We start from the raw sequence: 26,117 nt of genomic DNA on the forward strand, positions 1-26,117 counted from the left end.
TGATTGTATATAGGTAGAAGAATGGTGTATTCATTCACTTAGTATTAGTATACATTAATAGCTATGTTATCCCCTCCAGTGTATACATATTAAAAAGTCAAACACTTTATGTATTCATTCACTTATAATATGTATACACTGCATTGAAGATTTTTTTAAAAACATGAACATCATGTATGCATTGCATTCATGTATACATATCCGTATATTCATTCTCTCAAAATTTGTATACATTCTAGTTTCTTTCTTCAGTAAATGAGGATTGCACATGAAATATAAATTGCGCAATAGCAAACACACAAGTCGAATCGGATAATGAGAAGACTTACATGGCTATAAAATTTAGAGTTATGGATGGAGAATCCACAAAATTAGAATCAGAATCCCCATTTTTATGAATAATCCTAGGATAACTTTCTTAAACATAACAATTGATACCCACAATTAATTACTATTAAGTAAATTTTTGCCTAAATTAGATATAACCTTCAATTTAAAAAATTAAATTCCCCAAAAAATATGAACGACAATACAAGAGGGGATCAAACATAGGCTAACAATTAGAGAAATTGACGGGTAGACATCAACAAACCATCAAGAATTTAAAAGCGAAAGAGAAAAAATACACTATGGACGAATATTTTTATAGAATTCAATATGTAAAACTAATAAACAAGAACTTTTATTCAAAGTAATGAAGAAGAAGAATTGAAGAAATATTTACATAATCAATAAAAAAAAATCATTCAAAAGAATCGTGTGTATGAGAAAGAAGAGAAAAAAACTACTTCCCAATAAAAAAGGACATCATGCTGCCACCTCCTAAAATTATGTAATTTAATTTTTAAAAAAACTTCCCAATACGTGGGCTACTATTTGCAAAATTTAATTTTTAAAAACCTTTTTTGTCAAGAAAATAAAAGATGGCTATTTGTTGCCAATTAGTAAAATGAGATGTCATGCTGTGCCATTTTTTCTAAATACATGTACAGAACTTTCATAAAAAAGGTCCCCTATGTTCTCCCTCCTTTTTTTTCTTCTGATTAATGTTCAAGTTTTGTATAAGATGATATATAGTTTTTTGGGAAAAGGGTCCGAAAAATACCTTAACTTTGGCCGAATTTGTTATTATGATACCAAACTTTCATGAGGACCTATTACCCCTCTAGATTATTTAATACCGTATTTTTTACCCCCTGAACTATTTAATAGTGTATTTTAAAGGTATATATGTGCCCACGTGGACACATTACGATTTATAATTATGCAATATTTTTTATGTCCACGTGGGCACATATATATGTTTAAAATACAGTATTAAATAGTCTAGGAGGGTAATAGGTCCTCATGAAAGTTTGGTATCATAACAACAAATTCGGCCAAAGTTGGGATATTTTTCAAACCCTTCTCCCTAATTTTTTTGTAGATAATTTTTTGCTATAAATATTAATTGATAACCTGATTAAAATAATAACTAATAGGGATGGCAATGGGGCGGGGCGGGAGCAAAGCGGGGCGGGTTTAAATATATTTTTTTAAAATTTACATGGGGCGGGGCGATTGCGGGTTAGGGATGAAAAATCCCTAAAATTGCTTTCACATAAATTTTGAATCAGTTCTGCACATGTTTGAGCACTAATCATATGATGAGTTTTAAGTGCAAATGGAACTGGTTTAGTATTTTTTATTTTTTTTGAATGGCCAAAAAACTAGAAAGAAGAAAAAAGTATGTCACTATTTGCATTTTTTGTTTATTACATCAAATGTACCTAATTCAAAGCTACCAAAAAATATGTTATTGACATTTTTAAAAGATGAGTATTATAAAATTGCATTTTAATGCAACACTAACATGTTAATTTAGCTTTAAACAGTTAACAAAATTCAAATTTTCAAGTTAAAAACTTGTACGCCTATCATTTAAAATATTTTTTACTAATTATGTGGGATGGAGTGGGGCGGGGCGGGTTGAAAACAACTAATCATGCTATGTGGAGTGGGGCGAGGAGAATCAAAATCTTAGCAGATTTAAGCAGATTTGCCCCGCAACCACCCCATTGCCATCCCTAATAACTAAGTTATCATTATATACAATTTAAATCCTTTATTCTTATTTAATCATTATTCTTTGTGTCATCTAAGACTTATATTTCTCTATAATCATGCAAGAATCAATATATATCAGAAGTTTTCATTAATTATACATAAATCTTGAAGGGGTATATATATATAATTATTATAACGTGCCATCCCTTTCAATTCGAAAGATAATATATATATATTAGCTATAGCTTAATTATTTGTCGAAATTCAATATTTGAAAACATGGGGACAAATCTTAATAATTGTCTAATTAGACACATGACAACGACACGGTTGGTGCTAAATTAAATCACTAACTCATGATTGTCAATATCCCAATCACCTACGTATTAAAACTATTTAACTTTGACTACTTTCTCATTTTAATTTAACCTTAATAAAAGACTCTTATAACTAGATTCAAAATTCAAAAATAGCTAGCTAGTTTAAGATCACGCAAATTATTAATTTTAAGGATTTTTTTGGTCATTATTTTAAATCATGATTTGAAGTTAAATATTTTTGTTTAGACATGCAATTTGAACCTCAAATTTTATTTTTATTTTCATAAATATGAAAACCTTATATTTTGTGAATATTATCAAAACTTCCAGGCTTATACACTCTTATTAAATGAGCAAATCATAACTTCCATTCAAAATATCATAAGGCATCACATTAATAAAATAATTAAAAAATACCAATAAATGAAATAGTAATTTTTATGTTCAAGCAGCCACCTATACATAGTGTCTCGTATTATCATACCATATTAATATTAAGTCATTACGTAATCATATATTACAGCTCGTATGTATATATCTAAATCACAATAATGTAGGAGGCCTTGTTGTCTGGGTTTAAAGAGGTGATGATGGTTTTACAAAAGTAGCAGTAAAGTAAGTTGGCTAATTATTTTTGCAATAAATAATGAATTCTTAAACAAATAATATCGATTTCAAATCAAAGATTCAAATTGCATAATCAATCACTTACTAAAAGTATTTATTATGACCCAAAAAGTCATCTTTTACATAAAAGACTCTTAAGAGTTGATAGGTGGACTGAATTATTTTGAATTTGTAGTCTTGGAACTATAATACTTTCTTCGTTTATTTTTACTTGTTAATTATATTAAAAATAGTTATTCAACAATACTTGTCAAAAGATATATCAAAAGATAATATAGTAATATTACCTCTATTATTTATTGTTTCTTAAGGTATGTACCAAGTCAATAGTAAACTGTGACTAGTTTATCCTACATAGAAGATAGGATAAAACATTTTCAAGTTTTAAGACTAAATTTATACCATGTTTAGGTGACGATATAATTTAAGTCAAAGTCAATATAAATTTAATCTCAAACTTAATCCTAATCATTATTTCACTTTATTTGCATACCAAACCTTGATGATTGTTTGGTATGTGGCATGTATAATAAAATCTGAAATTAATTTATGTCATAGATTTTATGTATCAACTAATCTTGAGATTATCTTATCAAATTATTATCTCATATAAAATGTGAGATGTCCTTGTTTATTACCTTCAATGTCTTCAAGGTCGCTTTGTATGTGGGGGTAAAAATAATAATATCATGATAAAATTTAATGTTAACTTTTTTATCTCATATTTGATTTAAGGTATTAGTTAATTTTGAAATTATTTTTACTCCACCACTTATATTAAAATGATGAGATTATTATTCCACATAAAAATGAGATAAAATAATCCTATAAAATATTTCAATTCATAAAATATCTTTACTTATCTCATTCGACATAATACAAAGATTGTAAAAAGATTTTTGTATCATATACCTAAAAGTCCACGTTTTGTGGTACAAGCATGGCTAATAATTCCAACTACTAATAATTAAATGTTACTTATAATAATGTCCTTTTCAAAATTTTGAAGAAACTTGAAAACATAATATGGCCTCCAAAACCTTTTGAATATCCATGATAATATCACTTGAAGATTACAGTAAATAATTTATTTCTTATTGTTAATTCAACTTTATTAGAAAGTTAGCCACTACCTTTGGAATTGATATTGATAATAACGTAATTGTATTTGATTGACATTGAATAAAATAAGTTATATAAATCACGTGTAAAGTGTTTTGGTTTGTTTATACCAAACGGCCCGAATAGATGAGAGAAGAAAAAAATATATATAGTGATGACGCGTGTGTTCGGTATGGTGGAAAATAGAAAATATTTTTTAATTTTTTATGTTTGATCGATCAAAATATTTAGAAAGAAATAAGTTCTTTAAAATGTGGAAATTGACTTTTCTAGCGAAAGTAGAAAAAAACACGTTTCACGTTAATTGTGTCCTCCTCACTCCAACTCTTCTCATATTCACCTTCGCCCTTATTGCCCTCATAACCCAACCTTTGTACGTACTTCACTTCTTATAAAATTTATGTAATGAATATTTGAGAACACGTGCAGAATTTGAACCAAAAATATTTCATATAATATACGTACTATATCATGTGTTCAAATGCTCAATTACAATCTATCATAATTTAAGTATTTGAATGAAATGTATTTACAAATTTTGCTATGATATATGTATTAATCTTTATATGAGAAGTTAGTTGGTATATCACAAGTCACAAGGTGAATTTGGCTAAGCATCTTCCAATTTCCACCAAATTCCAAATAAAAGCACTAACAAATCCACTGCTTATTTTAATTAACCCAACAATAGCACTACATTTTGAAATGAGAAAAATAATGGATTGATTGATTGCATTCCATTTTAGGAGTAGCATTCATCTATTGTTCATTAGCCTTTTTTTAAAATTTGTTTAATTCCCATATGACTTTAAAGAAATGTTAGCACATACAAACCAAAATTGAAAGCCTTGATGATAACGATATGATTGTAGAATTATCTCTTTTCAACCATACAATATTACATTGTCTAACATATTAGTATTATATACTAAATAGTATCAAATCTATTAACCATATAATTAATGGTTAAATTAAACAAAAAACCGAATATCTTTTAAGTTCTTAGAGAGAAACCGTATTAATTTATTCACATCAGGTGTTTAAATGATCAAATCATGTTATTAATTTTGTTATACGTAAGTGATTTTAAAATGGTACTGAAAGGGCTAGAAGTCTTTGGTGCAACCACATTGTATTTATTGGTATGATATAAATATTGAGTGCGAATAAGTTTTCAGATAATTGTGAAGTAATTTTTTAGTATTTGATGTTGAGATTGTGTTTGACTAGTTTATTCAAAAGGCTTTTGAATTTCAAATTATAAAAAAAGACATCTATAATATATATATCAAAAGTTTATTTTACATTTTAGTATTATTAAGTGAAAGAACAATTTTGAATATTTATTATGAAAAAATAATTCAACTCTATATTTTTATTTATTTAAAATATAAAGTAAAAATAGATATGCATGCTAAAAATTTAAATCAATATAATTGCTGAAATTTTTAATCAATAAAGTTATAGATAAGAATGGAGAGGAAGATACCTAGGAGGAAGACAAGATGTGGAAAATAAGGTTGAAATGGAATGAAAATGTGAAGACTAGATGTACGAATCTCTAATGTGAGAGGTTTGAGGGGTTGATCGATTATGGATAGTTTCATGAGAGGTAGAAGTAGGTTGAAAAATTATTGGGGATCGAATAGGAGTGATTAGACATGACATGACACAATATCAGTTTATCGAGGACATGACCATATATATGCATGAGATTGTGGCAAAGGACACAAGTTAGGGTGAAAAGTTAGTAGATAGTAAAGTGTTGTCTAAATTATCTTTTCATGTGCTAGTAATTGTATATTATTTAGGGAGTTCCTTGTCCTTTGATGTTTGTTATTAGCTATTGATTCTTGCACTTCAATTATCGTATCATTTGTTTTTTTTCTTCATGTTTCTTTAACATGTTTTTTGTAGAATTATGTCACGACTTCTCCACTCATGTTATTTCTTTTCTCAATCTATTTTGAAATGTTTTATTTTTAGCTGAAGGCCTATCAAAAACAATTTTTCTATCTTTCAAGATCCAACATAAAGGTAAGAATAAATTACTTATATTCTATCATTCTCATAAGAATAAATTATGTATATTCTATCATTCTCATAAGAATAAATTACATATATTCTATCATTCTCAAACCTCTAGGAGATTGGATATGTTGTTATTATTGTACCATCTTTTTCTCAAAATGGTTTCTTAGAAATTCCTCCATTATTCTTCAAAATTTTGAGGAGATTTATACAAACTGCATTTAGACACAAAGTGTTCAATTCGAATTTATAATGTTCAATTCAGAAGTGCAATATTCTATCCAAAACTATAGTATTCAATTTGGAAATAAAGTATTCACTACAAAATTACAATATTCATTTGGAAACTTCAATATTTAATTCATACAAAACACAAATATATACTTAATTCTAAACTAAAATAAGTATAATATTCAATTAAGAAATAGAGTATTTAGTATGATATTCAATTCATATTTTAGAGTATTGAATTCATAAATTCAGTATTCCATTAAAATATGCAGTGGTTATGGTGTAAAATGACCTAAGCGATTTCAATCACTTTATAAGTCTTTTATCTTATAGGTAATATTGTCAAAGTGTATCATCAGATTTGACTATGAAGAAAGGAACTTGAAGTCATGAAAGGGTGGCGTGTGTCATCTTCTATTTGATAGACTTGTTAAAAGGTCCTCAACTTATTTCCAGTTGTTTGCAATAAATTTTAATGTGATAGACAATAAATTGAAATTACAAATAAAATATGAAGAAACATAATATATTGAAAAAATAACACGGATACAAACATGTTTGTTCTCTTGATTCTTCTCTTTTCTCCATACGTAATGATTTGGACCTTCTTAGAATTTATTGATAACCATGTAAAGAGGATTTCATAGATCTTTTTGAAGCATTTAACTACACCAACTTCAGCGAATAGGCATAGCTTTTATTTCATTTTTGAGAGTCATCTCGAATATCCTATAAACTTTCAAATATTTATTTATAAAGAAATCAAGAAGTTTTAATAAAGATCTTAACTAAAATTGAATACGTTTAGGTCTACACTAGCTTTGGCGTATAGATATCGCTTCAATTTCATTTTTTTATCATTATTTTTAACCTCAAACGTGAAAAGAAAGGGTTTACCCAACCCCGACCCTCCTTAAAAAAAAGAAAAAAAAAGACTTGTTAGAAATATTCCTTTCTCTAAGTTTTTTTTTTTAATATAAAAGAGAAACTAATGACATAAATCTTTGAAATTTTACCTACTACCTAACAAAATAAAAGTGGAAGCTAGTGATAATACAATGTAGTTTAGATTTGGGGAGAAGTATCGAAAACACCTTAAATTCTATGTGAGTTATTAGTTTCATCCTTAAACTATTGATAGTTTTAAAAACATCATTCTACTTGACTAACTAAACTTAGGTTTACACCCAATTTGCAAAAGATATAGCAAGTGATATTAAATTCTTGTAGAAGCATGAAGCTAACTCTTAATAAAAATTCGAGAGAAACGTTGAAAACAACTCCTAAGCTTAATGAGAATTTAGGAGTGTAGTTTACTCATGTTACAAAATCATGGATATAAGTTCATTCAGTTAAGTAAATAAATGTTTTTAAGACTATCAATAATTCGAAAATGAAATTAATAATTCATGATTAATCGAATATATGACACTCTCTAATAATAACCCCACTAAAAACAATGAGCTTAAATAGATTATATTTTTAATGAAATCTGATATCAGTAGTACTAATAATATACTTACTATTTATTACTCTTTTCCTCTTTTTGTTCAACACAATTGAAATTAATATAACATTTAATACTCTTTTCCTCTTCTTTTTTAGTTCAACACAATTGAAAACGTGTTGCCAACATTCTGCTTACCTACTTCCCCACCGTTTCTACATTTTCTCCTCAGTTTTTCCAAGAATCCGCCTTTCTCTTAGGATGGATTGAAGTTTTCATTAAAAAAAAACAACATACAACACTGTCTGATGTGTCTGAATTTATATGTTTATACACATTGGGACTATTGGTACACTTAAACCATGGCTTTGAAACTTGTGCCAATTTGGGCATGTTGTACCAATCAGCAGCATTGTTGTACTTATCCTCAATCTTTGAAATTGGGGTATGGGTGTAGGCTTTCTGGATCAACTTTCTTGAATCTCAGGGACCATAAGAAATGGGAATGTTTGGTTTTGTTATCTGAGACTGAAAGAGCTATCACTCCTGTGGAAGATGAACAGCCATTGGCACCACCTGGGGATGCTTCTGTTCAAGAAACCCAAATCATCCAGTCAAAAGGGTTTCATAGGGATTTACAATCTTTACCAAGTTAGTTTTTTTTTTTTGGGTTTTTTTCTGTCAATGTTTTGTTAATTTAGTTTGTGTGATTTCAGAATTTTTTTTTAATGTCTAATAGGGTTTTGAGACAAATTTAGAATAATAATGAAGTACTTTTGGTGGGATTCTAACAGAATCAGAAAAGACTTGTTTTTTTTTCCTTTATAGAATGCTAAAGATGGAGGTCTTTTGTGGTTATAACAAGGTAGAATTGGATGAAAAGATTGATCTTTGCCTAAAGTTGTAACCTTTTTTAGTTCATGTCATTGTCTTAAAGATCCAATTATGTGTGTGATAATTAGCTTTCTTTTTATGGGCTCTCTTATATTTTGTACATAACATGTGACAGTCTGTGCAAGAATCTGCTAATAGCGTGTTGCCTGAGTGCGAAAAGTGGGAGCCACGATTTTGAGTTTATGGGTTGTAGATTCTAGATAAAGCAGTTTCTTGGGTTTTGGATAGATTATTTGTACAATTAAGTGAATGTTTAGACACAAATACAGGTTCTGGGCAAAGCTATGGGTTCTGCCGAATGCATAAGCAAAACTATAGTTCAAATCCTGTTGAGTGCCATTTTTGTGTCATGTTGTTTCTTCCTGTGACATGCATTTGACATTTGTCTCCAAATTTGTTACTTGGTGTTTTCAGCATCCACAAAGCTACTTAACTTAGAAGTAAATATAATTTCAAATTGTTGCCTCTGTTGATAGTGAACAAGAAAAGAAATATATGGTAGAAAACATTGTGCATTTTCTGTAAATGGCCTTGTTTAGATTTCATTTACTCCACAACTATCATGGAAGATAATAGGTTAATAGTAATCTATATTTTGTCATGGATGAAACCACAAAAAAAACTTTGGCTAAATATCCCAACTCAATAAATATTTGGTAAATTGAGTTCTTGTGCTCCATTTTGTCTACATCATGAGGCACACGTTTTTTTTCATTGCAGAACCCTTATCTGCGACATATCTTTCTAGTGGTCAGCATGATGATTCAAATGTGCGAGTTGCTTATCAGGTAGACAACAAGGACCTCCATGCTCTTAACGTTTTAACTTCTTTCTTAAGTGAGATTCCTTATAAACTAATCTTCTTTATCTAACGTAGGGAGTTCCAGGTGCATATAGTGAGGCAGCTGCACTTAAAGCATACCCGAAATGTGAACCTGTCCCATGTGATCAGTTTGAGGCTGCATTTAAGGTATTTGTGTTTTTAAACCAAAGTGATTTTGTTCGTGAAGATATTTTGCATTTTTTCACACCTTTATAGTATTAGTTCTCCTTTCTCAGGCGGTTGAATTATGGTTAGTAGACAAAGCTGTACTCCCAATCGAAAATTCAGTTGCCGGGAGCATCCACCGTAACTATGATCTACTCCTTCGGCATAGGCTGCATATTGTGGGAGAAGTTCAGTTGCTTGTTAACCACTGCCTTTTGGGCTTGCCAGGAATCAGGAAAGAGGAATTAAAGCGCGTCGTGAGCCACCCTCAGGTTATCGTTTATTTCATTATTCAGAAGAATCTGATGTTTCTCCTCGTTAATCTAAAAAGATGTAGAAATATTGAATTAGCTTTTGGGTTGAGTTATACATGAGTTCCTTTTTGATAAATTAAAATAGAAACAGCTACTTCCTTTAGTTTTGCACATCGAATATATATTGCTTCCATTTCTACTTGGTAAATGCTAATACAACCATTACTTGCTTTCAGGCACTTGAACAATGCAACATTATGTTGAATGAGTTAGGCGTTGCAAGGCTCAGTAGTGATGATACTTCCAGTGCTGCACAGGTATTCCATTAAATTTTCTCATCCCCAGCGGGTTTTATTTCCACATTATTTGACACCTCAACAGATTGTCGCATCTGAAGGAGCAAGAGATACTGGAGCAGTTGCAAGTGCTCGAGCTGCAGAGATTTACGGGCTCAGCATTCTTGCTGAAAGAATTCAGGTTAGGATTTTGCATTTCTGAGGTTCTCCCTTTTGTATTTACTCCATGTCATATTGCATCTTTTGAAATTGCACTTGATTGTCTTTTTAATAATTTATTTCTTGAGCCTGCGTCGCCAACATTGTGGGCAATCATGACTTGAGTGTATGAATATCCAGTGTGCTTACATGTTCATAAAATAATAGCATTTGCATAGTTTGCCTATCGACCAATAGTTTTCTTGAAGATTGTGGCTTATCTTTGATAGGGAAACCTACAATAGTTTCTGGTATTTTCATGTTTCCTCACTGTAGTTATCCCTATCTAAGAACTGTTATAAATGTGATATGTAGTTTCCTTTGCACTTTGCTCACTCTTTGTCTTTATCTTCACATGGAACCATAAGCAATTTCAAGCTTAAGAGCTAGCAACATGGATGGATGGATGGATTTATTTTTTATTCTTTATTTATAATTTATGGATTGAATAGAATGATGAGAAACAGATCATGGATATTTATTGATTTAATCTTGGCTTATAAAGAAACATTTTCCATTTTACTGTTCATCCAGCCTGTAATGAGCAGCAAATACATTTCCTTTAAGGAACTTGCATGGTGTCAAAATTAGGGTGTTTCATTTTGGTAAACCTGGGAAAATAAATAATGATTTTTTAGAGGCAATTTCAACTGTGAACCAGTCTGCTAAAATATTTCATGTCTGTATGTGTTTGGGCTCAACTCCATCCATGTATGCTTCGCCTAGCTGGTTGTGAACCCAGATAAATTAGGAGTATGGTAGGTCAATGGCCAGTGAAAAAATGTTTAACCACAAAGATGGTGATTGGGGTATGGCAAGGTTATTCCAAGATCACAAATATCTTCCTTGTCATAAACTCAGCACCAATATAGGTATTTTGGTTGCAGATAATAATGGTTCTAAGTTTGAGTTCAAATTCATAGCTGTATTTGAATCTTTTGAGCTTCATTTTTCGCTCTGTGTTCTGCTGCAGGAGATTAGGGGAACATTGGTACTCTTATTTCTACATGCTTTTCTCCTCCCCCTCCCGACTTTTTCTCTTCCTCTAATCTGCTTTGGATACTTTGAGTGGAATTATGTGGATTTCAGTATGTGAAGAACTCGTCTTTGGTTTGTGCAGTTACAAGATAACAATTAAAACTTGTCTGGATGGGCCTGTGTTGTCAAAATAAAAAAGGACATAAAAGCTCTAAGGTTCGTTGGAGCTTTAAGCGCAAATAAAGCGTGAGCTTTAATGAAATAACCGCCAAGGGAGAAAAAAACAAATATATATGTTTAGTTTAAGGCTAAGACGACATTGAAGGACACATTAAGCAAGACGTAGTGCTCAACACGTTTTGAGCCTCGCTTTAGGGCTTAAGCGCGTCTTTGACAACAGTGGGATGGGCGAGTAGAAGTTTTAGCATGATGCGTCTTTGTGTTTATTCCTACGACTGCCTTATTAAGCTAAGTCGGATCCTCCAAAAATGCCACTGCACATGTGTCGAATTTTCTAAACTTTATCCCCATCAATGAAGTTGAATAGTAACTAGTAAACTTTGAATATTTAACTAATTGAACGTAAAAAATCATCATAATTACACAATAATCAATAGCCATTTAACTTTATCAAATAGAAATCGAGGCAAATTATATTGTTGATTAAAACTATTAAAATAATTTTGTCAAGTCCTAAAATTTATGTGATGACGAATCTGGCCTCTAGATCTACACTTGTATCGGATACCAAACATCATAGTTATTAAGGCAGTCTGAGACCTATTTGTTCTGAACCATAGAAGATATTTAATTTATAAGTCTTTTCTCTTCTTTTTTTTCTTTTTTTTTTGCGTTGACCAGGGAAACCCACAGCTGCTACCCTTTGGGTGCGCACAGGGTAAAATCCCCGCTCTTATGCAATAGCTCGCAAACCACACAGGAGAGGTAACCTGCTCTAGGCAAGCCTGGTGCTACGAGCTCGACCCAGAAGGCAAACCCCTTGCTTTCGCTGGCAAATTGTTTCGAACTTGAGACCTCCAACATGGAAGTCCCAAGCCCAAACCACTGGGCCACACTAAAGGGTTCTTTTCTCTGCTTTAGCGTCTTTATCAACTTGGTTCTACTCTTGACCAAGCTGGTGCAGCTAAAAACTGCAAAACAATTAGCCAAATCTATTTGCTATAATCTGCTGTGAAACTTCAGTAATGTGATTTTAATTGAATGACCCAATAACCAGGATGATCCAGATAATATCACCAGATTTCTGATACTAGCAAGGGAGCCCATTATTTCAGGAACTGATAGGCCGTATAAGGTAATATCATATTTCTTCTTTATCGAACGTATTTTGTTCATACAAAGAATTGATGTTCCCTTTCATTTCCCCTACATTTTCTAGACTAGCATCGTCTTCACTCTGGAAGAAGGACCTGGAGTTCTATTCAAGGCCTTAGCAGTTTTTGCTCTGAGAGAGATCAATTTAACGAAGGTATTTTTGTTGGAAATGCTTTTGTAGTTCCCTTCTCTAGTTAAAAGGCTCTGATACATGTTCTGTTGCATTCATACAGATCGAGAGCCGACCGCAAAAGAAGCGCCCTTTAAGGGTAGTAGATGACTCCAACAAAGGAAGTGCCAAGTGAGTCTTAAATCTGTTTATTGCACTAAGCACTGTGGAATAGTTACTGGCTGAAACCATGTCGGCTTTGTTTAATTTATCTTTTCCACTCTGGATATCTTAGAGTTATAATCCCTGGTTTCCATTACCATTATTTGTTATCGCTGTTCAGAACTCTCCGTGTATGAGTTTCGCAAAGTACAGCTAATCCCACATCCAAATAGAGGAGTGTTTCAGTGGGTTAAAAGACAATGTAAAAGTTGATGTATTGGTTTGATGGTGGCATTCTTGAATTCAATATTGTTTGTGAATCCTTTAAATATTGAATTCATGAATAGAGTGGAATGGATATATTGGGTTCATCTAGCCGACTCCTACTAGTTTGGAATTGACCATAGTTGATTGATTGATATAATAGTTCTCTCAACATTCAAAGTTGGCTTTACGCCCACAACTTAGCTAATTTCTTCTTAAAGAAAAAAGTGATTATATAAAAATCATCTTTTTGGATGTGTTTGGTAGGGAGGATAGCATTTTATAGAAAATGTTTTCCAATTTACTCGTGTTAGGCTGGTCAAAATGTTTTGAAAAATAGTTTTTTTAGGAAAATGGCTTTCTTGGTGGGAGTAGGGAAAACAAGTTCCATAAGCGGCAATGCACGTTCATTATCTCCTCCACACTCCTAACACCCCAACCACTCTCATCCTCCACCCCACCAGCCCACCTTCATCCCCACACCCATCCCATAGTATTTTCCTAGATTATGTATAAATGATTTTAGAACAATATTTTCTGCTTATTTACCAAACAACAAAAATAAGTAGTAGAAAACTTTCTAGGAAAACACTTCCCGTCAAACATGTTCCTTTGTTTCATTTGCAATTCTGAAAAAAAATAAAAATTGTTGGTAGGTGCATTTAACTGGTTCTCTCCCTCCTACAATATATTCGTTATTATGACCTTGTCCCACTCCATGCCCCACAATCCTTCTTCAAGGTTGTGATTACTGAAGCATGTAGATAAAGCAACATAATTTGGAGGAAAGATGGATCTACAAGTTAGTGAATTTAGTCCTTTCGTCTGGTATAGGCTTGATATGCTACTATAGAGGTCCTTGATACTTGATAGCATCGTGTACTTCTAATTTTCTGTTTGTCAAACATGTTAAAGGTACATATATATATATATATATATATATATATATGGCTTTATAAACTGTTCAAGTGCCTAAAGCTTAGCCAAAAAAGAAGAACAAAAAAATAGTTCAAGTGCCTTGAAAACAAAGGGTATCACACAAGTCATTGAGATGGTTGTGTTTGTTTATCCTTTTAACTTTGCTGGGGAAGAGAAGGGTGGTATTGGAAGTTTTGAATTTGTGTTCATCCTTGTTTAATGGAAGAAGCAAAAGAATTAGGGTGGATAACTGCACCCATTAATGTGACCATCTTTAGTTTCTCACCACTTCCTTTTCAAACCATATATTTATTTCACAATACTACCTTCTCTTTATTATAAAATCGTTTCCTTTCCCACTTTTCCAAACCATAGATGTTGTTTAGTCATAGCAAGATTGAACAACATCCAGTAGCTCCAGTCCCTTAATTTTTCTGGCTGAAGAAACAAGTGCAAGATGATCCTTTATGTTCACACACCGGCACATGTTGCCTCTTCTCATGGCTAGGGTATATTTGAACTTGGCCTACTCGTGTTGCTGTGGAACTTAAGAAAGTGACAAAATTTTGATGGCAGGTACTTTGACTACCTTTTTTACATAGACTTTGAAGCATCGATGGCAGACCCTCGAGCTCAATATGCTCTTGAGCATCTTCAGGTTAGTACAACTATCTCTTATATGACCCCCTCAGCCAGAAAACAAGTTGCTAAGGTGGCTCTATTACCATCTACATGTGTTGTCTTGTTGCTGTTGAAATTGCTATCTTGTGCCACCTGTTCGTCACTTGATCTTCCAAATGCATTTACTATTTATTAATATCAACATCAGATGTTGCCTTCTTGCCTTTCTTGTTTTTAGAGTTCTGGGCAACAAGATTGAACAAAACATCATGTGCTATTTCTTTGGTTCTCCTTCTATTCCTTTTTGTGCTATAGAAACTTGTTGGTATGTGTATATATAGACACACACACCCATATATTTCCAAATGTGGACAGTGCAGATTCCTATATCCGACTCCAACTTGCTTGGGATTGAGGCAAAATGCTGTTGTCTTTCCTCCTCTTTCATATACTCTCTTTGCAGGTTGTATATTATGGTCTGCCATGCTGGCAGGATTTGAACACCACATTTCTGAATCTCTTAATGTTTCTTCAATGCAGGAATTTGCAAGATTCATTCGAGTTCTTGGCTGCTATCCCATGGACACAAATCTATGATTGGTTACCTTCCAGAAGTATGTTGTAGGTAGAGGAGTTGCTCAACTTGAAATTGTTGTATGTGTATTATCTGCTGGGAACTTCCAGTCCTATAGGCCATAGTTGTGCCTGCCCTGTGCTCTCATATTCTTTCCATCTGCATTTTTAGAAAATTTGTTGGTTCAGTTCACAGCCTCCCCCTTATTTTTCTAGGCTAGCTGTTAGCAAATCTCAGGAAAGCAATTAACTATTGCTTCACCTGTAGCTTTTGTCCAATGGGCAAATTGTTTATCTAGAGCTTCCCCCTTTGCTGAGGAAAATGTTGATGTATCCAGTGCCCTCGTCTTCAGTACTTATATTCAAATACCCCTATTATGTTCTAATAGGATTGAAAGCTTGATGTTATCTATTTAGGCCCCGCATTTAACGAAGGTTTTAATCTTAATTATTGGGATCGAATTGTAATCATTCGGGTCTTAACTATCAAATACATTGATTTTTTCTTTTAATTTGCAATCACTTAATGAGTCTAAATATTAAAATCTAATACAAGTCTTTAATATCATTTAGATGTATATAAAGAATATATTTTTTTTACAAAGACGACGGTTTACTCCAAACCATTATCTTTAGCCAGAATTACCACTTTTGTCAATCAAGACCCTTACTATTAGCCGCCACAACTACCACTTTCATCACTCACAGTGCATTCTCAGCTACAATCATCATCATTAGTCACCACTTTGTATTGCTAACCTTCCTTCACCACCACCATTAGCTATTATTGTCATCCACCAAAATTATCAATCACAATTAATAACCACCTCTACCCACAACCACAATCATCGTCAACACCATTCCAAGTTGACAGAGACAATTATGTTTGAATTTTTATATTTATTACCAATTTTTAACAAACCGTCTAAAATTATTAAATATTCAAATGTGTATTTAGATCCAAACATCTAATCTTAATGCATATCGCATGAAGTTATCTGCTTCGTGTGAGCAGGAGTGATTGTAAGATATAATGTCCGCACTTGCTGATGGGATAATTTCATACATACATAGAAACTCAAGGTGAACAGAAACCAGCAAGACATATTCAACAACTCAGAGATGTCATATTCAAATTCGAAAATGTCTAGAAAAGAGTAGTAGATTACGGTGCTACACATACGCATTACACAAACACACCACAGCAGACTATTTATTCATAGTGAAGTAAAATACGACCAAACATCTTCTTGACCAGTTACTTCGATTCTAGCTCCTTCAGAAAATCCTTATTGTCAACCAGCACCTACGCATAAACACAACAAAGGTAAGGACACAGAAAGTGGGCTCATATCCCATTAATTACATGTCTTGCAGAAGGGCAGAAAAACAATGACACAGCATGTGATAGCCAGACACTTACCGTTTTCCAGCCATCTGGATCCAGAAAAGAAGTTATCTTGGTGTTGAGTCCAGGAATTGATCCTGGCTGTCTAGTTATCTTTCCTCCGAGCTCTTGGGTAACAAGATTGACAACCTCAGCGCTTTTGTAGACATCATCAGTGCCTATTGCAATCTGGAACAAAATCACATGAAAGTTCAGCCTAAAAGATGTTTGAAATGAAGTTACATGGTTAAACATTGATCATGGTGATACCAATGACAGTTCCAAGTGAATTTCAATCAAGAAAGAGAATAAAATGCTTTTATATTCTTATATTTGGCCAGAAAACATGGATTCTCTCTCACACACAACCAAAAAAAAAATAAGAAGAAGAGGAGGAAAGAGAGCCAAGAGAATTGAATGATCATTCCTTTAGTGAGAACAAGGAAAAGGATCCGAGACTTGGTTGGAAGGAATTCCCCAAGCAGTATACCCACTCTTTCACACTACTCAAAAAGGGGATAAAAGAATTGAAATGAGGAGAAAATATGCATGCTAGTAAATCAACCTGTGCGTAAGCATTTCCCTTTGTGTATTCAGTCACACCATAGTTGTATGTCAACTCAAGAACAGTCGTCTCGTTCTCTGGAGCATATCCCATCATAGCAACGGTATACTGCACAAGCATAAAAAATAAGCATCAGTTATTGTATATGTAATCTGGGCTCCAAGGCTAGCAAAAGAAAAATCAAACTTAGCTTATAGTTTCAAAAAACAATCAAGCATACCTTATGCTCTGGTCTATCAACTTTCTTCACCACTTGCATCCCAAGTGCCTGCATTCAAAGACAAACTCTGTCAAACCACAAATTGCACACTGTGCGTGTAGATTAAAAAATTACAACATAGATAATTACAATATGGCCCATGTGACGTGTATTCATGTCTAAAGCCATCATATGCGTACAACACCATTACAAAAAGCAACAACTATGAATGCATTGCAATTATCTTCTTTCGGAATTCCTATCACAGTGGGTATACCTTGGACAAATTTGAAGGGCCACATTGATTAAGGCTTGAGAAAAGTAAGGGTTTAGCCCCATGAACATGTTTAACCCAATGCTATCACTATTTTGGTTTGAAATATAAGAAATTATTGCTCATTGTTTCAAGAGAATTGAGTGACAGATGAAGATGTTACTCATAGGGTTAACCAGATGATTCTTACTCAAAAGGGTTAACCAGATGATTGAAATGATGAAGTGCAACCGGGGTGTTATGTGATAGAAGGATACCTACCAGAGTAAAAGGTAAGTTCTATAGAATAGCTATAAGACCGGCTATGTTATATGGTAGAGAACGCGGGTTGTTAAAGTCCAATATATCCACAAGATGAGTGTTGCGGGGATGTGGATGCTAAGCTGGATGTGCGTTCAAACCAGATTAGAAATGACTGCATTTGCCAGAAGCTGCAAGTAGTACACATTGAGGATAAATTGCTAGAAGGTTTCTTGAGATGGTTTGGACATGTTCTGAGTCAACCTATAGATGCACCAGTACGTAGGCGTGAAACTATGGAAAGTGAAGTGTTAGAAGGAGATGGATTAGACATAAAATTACATGGGAAAAAGTTGTCTCAAAAGACATGCAAATGTTTCGTATCAAAACAGACTTGGCTAAAAATTAGGGCACAATGGAAGAGAAAAATTCATATGGGTGATAGCTACAACTTGTTTGGGACTTAGCTTAGTTGTTGTTGCTGCATTGCTTTTGGTGTATTGTATAAACTAGATTTGAGACAAATGCATGTGTCCATAAAAATGACAAGCATCTTCTTTTCATTTCATGCTGGAAATTTCTGTCTGAAGTTTGCATTTGGCAAATCAAGGATATAACACAAAAGGATATCTAAAAAAGAGCAAATATAAATAAGAGAAGTCACCTTTTCGTAGAATTTGATAGAGCGTTCAAGATCCCCCACACGAAGCATCACTTGGCAAAATGGTTCAGGAGTAGACTCTCTCTGGAGGATTTCAAATAGGTAGCCATCAGGATCTTTGACAAAAGCAATAACAGTAGATCCACCCTTGACAGGACCAGGCTCCCTTGTGACAGTTCCACCCTTAGCCTTTATCTCCTCAACCAGTTTGTAAACCTTAAGAAAAGGAGGAACAAAGCACAATTAGAAGAAATAAATGGTGCACATAATTTTGCTTACCAAAAATTACTTACATCTGGTGTGGCAATAGCAAAATGCCCAAAGCCGGTTCCAATGTCATACTTATCAACTCCATAATCTGTACAATGGTATCTATGTAAGATTTGAAATTTACGCTTCAAGGTACAGTATATAATTCAATTATTGGTGTTGGATAATAGGTAAACTATTTATTAAAATCTATGCTCTTAACCAAATAATGTGCCTTTGGTTCAGTAAAATCAAGTCACTACCTGGCATCCCCTCCTCCAAGAAGCTCTCTACCGGACCATATACTGAGTATCCTAACAATGTTATGCATGCTTTATTCTCCAACTCTCCCCCCACCCCCCAAAGAAAACCCAGAGAACAAAGCAAGAACAACATATCCCTGTAATTTCAAGGCAAGGGAGTTCTAAGATGAGTGGCTAAATCTCAACGCTCGCACTTCTTTAGAGGCTTATCACACGGCATGAACTCCATAGAGAGATGACCAAAATCTTTTTCTTTCATGAAATTGATAAGGGGGCTATCTAGAATTAAGAATCCAAATTTAAGTTATAACAGACATAAAAAAACAGCTTTAAACTTACTATATGTCAACTCCACCACAAAGTGAGACTCTTCTGGGCCAAAACCAAGAAAAGCATTGGAATACTTCTCCTCTGGAATATCTCTCTGCCTCAACACTTTCATCCCAAAACATTCTGTGTAAAACCTAACAACAATAAGAAGATACTATTACTATCTAACCAAGAAAACAAGATCAACACTTGCAAAGAATCTCATCACATCTAACCACCTACTTGATGGTACGCTCAAGGTCACCGACACGATACACAGCATGCAGCATTCTGCGCTTATCTTTCTTTGGCCACTCCAACAACTCAGTACTTGGTACAGCTGGTGCACTAGCTTCCGCCATGTTCTACTTCAATTAAAAATTGTAGATTCTAAGAAAGAAATGAAGCTCAAAACAAAAAACACAAATCATACAGAACTCACTATTTTTTATCACAAAATCCCTACAAATCTTCGAAGAACGAAGCATTTACTAGAAATTCTTACAATTATTTTAACCTTTAAATAGTTCCGGTAGAGATTCACATTTGCGATCAAGAATTGAAGAGCATAGTAAAACCCTAAATTGAAGAAAAAAATGGAGAGAGAGAGAGAGGAAAGTGTTACCAGATTGAGAGAGAGTGATCAGTACTGGTAAAGTGAAGAATCGATTTGAACAACCTAGAAACAAGAAGATGGTGCTAATTTATACTGAATGAATTGTGCTGTGATCTTACGCGGTCGGTACTACAAAGAGTGAACACGTGGTCAAATATAAGAGGGTGTTGTAAGAGAAAGGTGAGTTAAAAGACGGAAAACCCCATGAAGGCTTGACATGTCAGTACTCTATTGGATAAAACAAACTAATATACATTGCTTTTTAAGTTACGAGTGAGTATTTAACAACTGCTTCTGACGTGGCAGCACAATTGTCGTGACTTAGATTTTTGTTAGAATTTGGAACTCCAAACCCAACAATATGATGCAAAACTCTTTTTTTTTTTTTTTTTTGCTTCCTACTGTTTGAATAACACATTATGAAAATAATTATTACTATATATATATTTTTATCAAATTATTCTTATTAAATAATGTTTAGTAGTAGATTTTGAAAAATGATTTGGAAAATAAGTATTTAACACTGAGTGTAAAACATAAAAAAAATTATTTTTTATTAATATATCAAAAGTGACAAGTAAAAATGAAAATGTGTTTTAAGAATAAGTGACAAGTAAAAAGTAAACGAAGGGAATAATTCAAATTACTTAGTTACTCATTTAATTGCCATTCTTATTAAAATTAAGTAATTCAAAATGATTAATTGCTATTTTAAAAAATGGAGACAATTTTTTTATCTTTTCGATATTAGTTAAGAGAATATAACTACCCACCATATTATGCATAATGCATAGCATAAAATTTGAATGTGAGACCCATTTTCTTTGAAATTGACGTGTCAACCAGTGTCAAAGACCGCTTCATGATGGATCCGGCTCCCCTTCATTTTGTCAAGTGCACATATAGATTAGAGACATGTGTCATATTTAAAATTTAAAGGTCAAGATTATATTATATTAATAAATATCATAACCATAGTTAAGTCAATTAATTTTAGAAAACTACTCTCCAAATTTGATAAGAATTACAATATATTTTAAACAAAATTTGACATTTATTAATATCATTAATTTCATGTTATATTTTTGTATTTAATTATTAAATTGTATGATATTTAAGGTGAAAAATAGAGAGGTTACAAAAATCACAAAACATAAAACACGTGAAAATAATTGGAATCAACTTTGGAATGGTGGGTCATCATCTTCAACTTCATGTCTGATCAATAAAAGCTGTCATTGCATAAATTATAACCTTTTACACCACACATTGTGTCTGGATTTTTTATGCATAGGCCATAGCTTTCATTCCTTTGTAGTCTGTAGAATATATTAAAACGGGCAAACAACACAAATTTTATTAGTTTAGAGTCTAGTTATATGTCTTTTTTGAGTTTTCGAAATTATTATTTGTGTCAAATTTTGGTTCTCATATACATATATTTGACATGTCCAAATACATGAATTAAGTGCAATTTACTCTAAATACAATACATCCAAGTAGATTTGTATGTATCTAGTAACTCTCTCGCTCTCCTCTCTCCCTATGCATCTAAGTTTCATAATGTGTCTAGTATCCCATATATATGTAATTAGTGTTTTCGCATGTATTTATGATACAATGACTCTCTCGCTTGCCTCTCTCCCTATATAAAATGTATCTAGTAGTAAAAATACATGTATTCAAGTGTATCTGACTTGAAATCTAATACGTATGAAATTATTAGTTAGTGAAATAATACGTAATTATTTTGAGAATTAGTTATATGGTAGGAATAGTTATATAATTAGGCTGTTTTTCTATTAAAATTATAGTATAAACTTTGGATTTACAAGTGGATTTTATGTATAAGAATTTCAAAAATTATTTACAACCCAAATTATACATCTTTTCTTGCATTACTTGAAAGTGAGGCGTAAGTGATTAATTTAACAACTTTTAACATATTTGGATCTCCGGAAAAAAAATACTTATAACTAGTATGGCATGGCAATGGGGGCGAGGTGGGTTTAAGGCTAAGGGTGGGTTTAAGGTTGTGCGAGATGGAAGGAATGTGGGGTGGATCGAAGTGGTTTATCTAAAACTATTGCGGGCTGGGTGGATTGCGGGTTTATGTAATTTTATGCGGGTTCGAACTAATTTTAACTTTTTACATATTATAAGAGTGATAGAACATTATTTATTAAGTGATTTATTTAAAGCTACTAAAATATTCAAGATAGTAAATGAAAATGGTTCAATAAAAAAAACACAATTTCTTACGTGTTTCCCAATTGACCTCTAAAAAATAATTTTTTAAGTAATTATCTATTAAATCAATACAACTTAATGAAAAAATGAATTTGTTTTTATAAATTTAATTTTTAGTATCAAACTTAACTAGAAAAAGAAAATAATTAAAACAATTATGCGGGACGGATCTATGCGGAGCGGGAGAGGCGGGTTGAAAATGAAAAAAAGTTGCTACGCAGGGTGGAGCCAGAAATTTTAGAAATTTTGTGGGTTAAGCTCAACCCGCTCGGTGCCACCCTATTGTCATCCCTAATTATAACCTCCAATATATATATATAAACCCTTAATCAAAATATGTGATGTGAATAAAATATGATCAATCTCTTAGATGGTTATTTTAAGGCTTATGAGAAATTCTGAGTGTGTAATGTGTAACATATAATTGATCATATTAAAATATGTGATGTTCCTTTAAAAATTGATCACAAACAACCCAAGCATGGACCATAATTGTGGAACATAATTATAGTTTGTCTAATTACTATTCATAGCAATGATTTGAGAAAAGAGAAGGAGAGTGAGAATATTGTTATTTGGCTAATGCCTTGTTGCAACGAAATACTTATTAAAGAAAAATATATAACGAGAAAAATAAATAGAAATTTAGTTTCCAATTCTATCAGATTATCGATTAATATTTATTGTAGAATCTTACATGTAATTACTTTATAAATAATATGATTGTATAAATATTTTCGAATTTAAATTGATGCGTTAATTAAGGAGGAAGGATTGGGCCATAACACAGATATTTTGGGCCAGAATTCTAATACGTTTCGTGCCAGATGAGCCTGGTTTGTTTGAACCACTAAGAGGGTGTTTGAACTGATTTAAAAGTTGGTCAAATATACTTTTAAGTCAAATTTTGACTTCTGAAGGTATTTGATAATTATAAAGATAATTTTAAATAAGTCAAAAACGACACAAAATAAGTTAGGAAGTATTTGACAATGTTATAAATAACTTAAAATAAGTTAAAAACCAAAAGTAGGTCTACCCCTACTTTTTATTTTTTGACTTAAAAATCATTTAAGTTTGAATTTTTATTTTTAACTCAAAAGTTACTTTTTTTAAGTCAATCCAAACATGATCTAAATCATGAAAAAAAACAATCACAAGTCCTTGAGTTTTACTTGGAAAATCAGAGAAAGGGTCTCATTTCCTGCTATGTTTTGTAATTATGGATTTAATTTTATATATATAGAAAAAGTTTCCTTTATAGATTTAAATAGAAAACAAAAATGGATCTTTTGTCTATTATTTTCAAATTTATTAAGGCAGTGCAAAAGCTAGCTTAAAATCAGCTCATGAAACAACCCAAACTCGATCATCACTAGCCATCCAATATTTCAACTCAAATAATTTGATTCTTTTGTAATATAATCAATGTTCACTTAAATGGAGAAAGGAATTAACATATCTTGTTCAGATCTAACAAGATTGAAAAAATCATCTATATTTATCTGTTTTTTTATTTTCAAGTTACTTTTTCATTTCAGTTTACACATTACATTTAAAAAAAAAATACATTTCAAATATGTTTTAAAAGTTTCATAGTCATATAAATACTATAACATGTTAAAAGAAGGGGGAAAAAGTCTGAAATATATCTGAATTTTGATCGAAATTGATGTAATTATGCCGAACTTTGGAAAGGACTTTTTACCCCTGCACTATTTAATAGTGTATTTTAAAGGTATATAGTGCCCACATGAATATCATAAATATTGCATAATTATAAATAGTAACGTGTCCACGTGGGCACATATATATCTTTAAAATACACTATAAAATAGTGAGGGGTAAAAGGTCCTCCATCGTAACAACAATTTCGACCAAAATTAAAGTATTTTTCAAACCCTTTTCCCTACAAGAATTATCAAGTTCAATTATTAGTTTTTTAATTTGTAGTCATTCAACTTAATGCCATATAAATTGAAATTAAAAAAAATATAGTATTATAATGGAAAGGTAATGAGTATCAAGTTGAACAATCTTATTCTTAATTAAGGTCCCCCCGTAAATCCTAATCATTGATTTCTATGATTTTAATATATGGTGGAGGCTATATTAAAAGTGCTCGTAAGTAACCCTTCTGAAATTCTAAAGGGCAAGACTTACATATATATTCTATGAATTATTACGGACTAACTTTTACTATTAGCTAGTGGGCATTCCATAGCCAACCGTATCTTTTCCCACTTTTTTTTTTTTTTTTTAAATTCTGATACCTGACGTTGATATTAATAAGACTCTTGCTGTGGGAAAACATCTAAGTATTATTATAAAGATAAGAATATAATACTACTATTGTCGTTTACCATATCTTTTTTCTTTTTAGTTTCATTTTTTTTTTGTTCCAATTCTTTGTGGATTATATAAGAATCTTTGTTAGATACTGAGCATTTTGGGAGGACATCTAAATGTGACAGATCAAATAATAATGGTGTGTATTTGACGTCTTGGGTTTGAGTTTGAATGTGAAAAAATTCTTGTTAATTAGAAAGTGTTTTTTTTAATGGATTCTATGCGGTGTAAATTAAAAATTATCGAATTTTAATGCAAACAAGTTTTTTTATAATTATTTTTCATATTTGAGGTGAGAAAAAGAGGACGACATTCCTTCCTTTGAATATACTCACCACACTTCTTGGTTATGAACAACTTGGAGGAAATTCACTCTGCTTCTTGTCCTTTTAGAGTCAAACTAAGCGGCTGTTTGCCATAGTTTCCAAATATTTCCCACTTGATTTGGAATTTTGGGAGGTAGAGTTGATAGAGTTGTGATTAATTATATTTTTGATAAAAAATATTTGGAGTAATATTGTTCTATGTTTAAATATACTATAATATAATTCTCAAAATGAAAAATACGTTGGAAAATAAGTTGTATAAGTTGATTTTTCAAAATTTAAGTATATCTTTAAGTTGGATTTAAATTTTTTATAGTTAAACACTGTTTTATAAATAAAATGAAAAATTATTCCAAAGAAAAAGTGAATTCACTTTTATGCCAAATGGGTTATAATCTCGAGTCTGAAGTCAAAAAGGCAAAAAAAATTGAGCAAAATTTCTAAAAGAACAATAAAATTGAGTATGAAATAATTAAAAAAAAACATTTGAATGGACCCGTTGAGGATGTTAAATTTTATGTATAAGGTTTATGTCATAATGAGCCTTGTAAGGCTCATATCAGAACGAGTCTTACAAGGCTCACTCTGATATTTACAAGACTCATTCTGACATGTGCCTTCTCTTTTAAAAATAAAAGGTGCTGAGTTTAAATAAAAAAATCATGCTTCATTATTTATTCAATCATTTTGTTGTGTTTTTGTGTTTTTTTTTTCATTCTATTTTCAATATCTATAAGTAAATAAAAATGTTAGTGATTCGGTCAAATCTAATAGTTGTTTTTATATAGTTTGATAATATTGAGGACAAAATATAGGGACATGAAAAAAAAATATAAGGACAAAAATAATTTTTTATCCTTTTTTATGTCAACAAAAAGAACACATAGTTTAGGGTTGCATATTGTTTGGTTCGTTCCGATTTTGAAATTTATTGGGTTGACTTATTGATTATAGGTTTAGCATGTCTACAAATTGATAACCAATAAGTTAAATCGATAAATTTTAAAATTGGATT

At 31.9% G+C, this 26,117-nt stretch overlaps 2 protein-coding genes across 3 annotated transcripts; one reads left to right on the top strand and one right to left on the bottom strand.

Annotated features, from left to right (window-relative positions):
* Positions 1 to 7,957: 7,957 nt before the first annotated feature.
* On the top strand, positions 7,958 to 15,800 carry LOC102599157 (arogenate dehydratase/prephenate dehydratase 1, chloroplastic). The gene is made up of 11 exons (XM_006348063.2): positions 7,958 to 8,475; positions 9,439 to 9,506; positions 9,596 to 9,688; positions 9,778 to 9,978; positions 10,197 to 10,277; positions 10,342 to 10,437; positions 12,670 to 12,747; positions 12,832 to 12,921; positions 13,001 to 13,068; positions 14,797 to 14,878; positions 15,382 to 15,800. Exons 1-11 carry the CDS (start codon positions 8,187 to 8,189, stop codon positions 15,436 to 15,438), a joined length of 1,203 nt encoding a protein of 400 aa, XP_006348125.1. The 5' UTR covers positions 7,958 to 8,186; the 3' UTR covers positions 15,439 to 15,800.
* A 664-nt stretch (positions 15,801 to 16,464) lies between these two features.
* LOC102599485 (putative lactoylglutathione lyase) lies at positions 16,465 to 20,294 on the bottom strand. 2 transcript variants are annotated; one of them, XM_006348064.2, is made up of 9 exons: positions 20,187 to 20,294; positions 19,805 to 19,926; positions 19,592 to 19,716; positions 19,034 to 19,098; positions 18,744 to 18,956; positions 17,587 to 17,634; positions 17,367 to 17,474; positions 16,838 to 16,990; positions 16,465 to 16,720 (listed from the first exon to the last, which is right to left on the bottom strand). In XM_006348064.2, exons 2-9 carry the CDS (start codon positions 19,921 to 19,923, stop codon positions 16,673 to 16,675), a joined length of 879 nt encoding a protein of 292 aa, XP_006348126.1. In that variant the 5' UTR covers positions 19,924 to 19,926; positions 20,187 to 20,294; the 3' UTR covers positions 16,465 to 16,672. The 2 variants fall into 2 exon arrangements, with proteins under 2 accessions (XP_006348126.1, XP_006348127.1); XM_006348065.2 differs by having other exon boundaries at positions 19,805 to 19,929; positions 20,187 to 20,260.
* Between the last annotated feature and the right edge of the window lie 5,823 nt (positions 20,295 to 26,117).

Source organism: Solanum tuberosum, unplaced genomic scaffold (genome assembly GCF_000226075.1).
Source record: "Solanum tuberosum cultivar DM 1-3 516 R44 unplaced genomic scaffold, SolTub_3.0 scf00099, whole genome shotgun sequence".
Taxonomy (NCBI): Eukaryota; Viridiplantae; Streptophyta; class Magnoliopsida; order Solanales; family Solanaceae; genus Solanum; species Solanum tuberosum.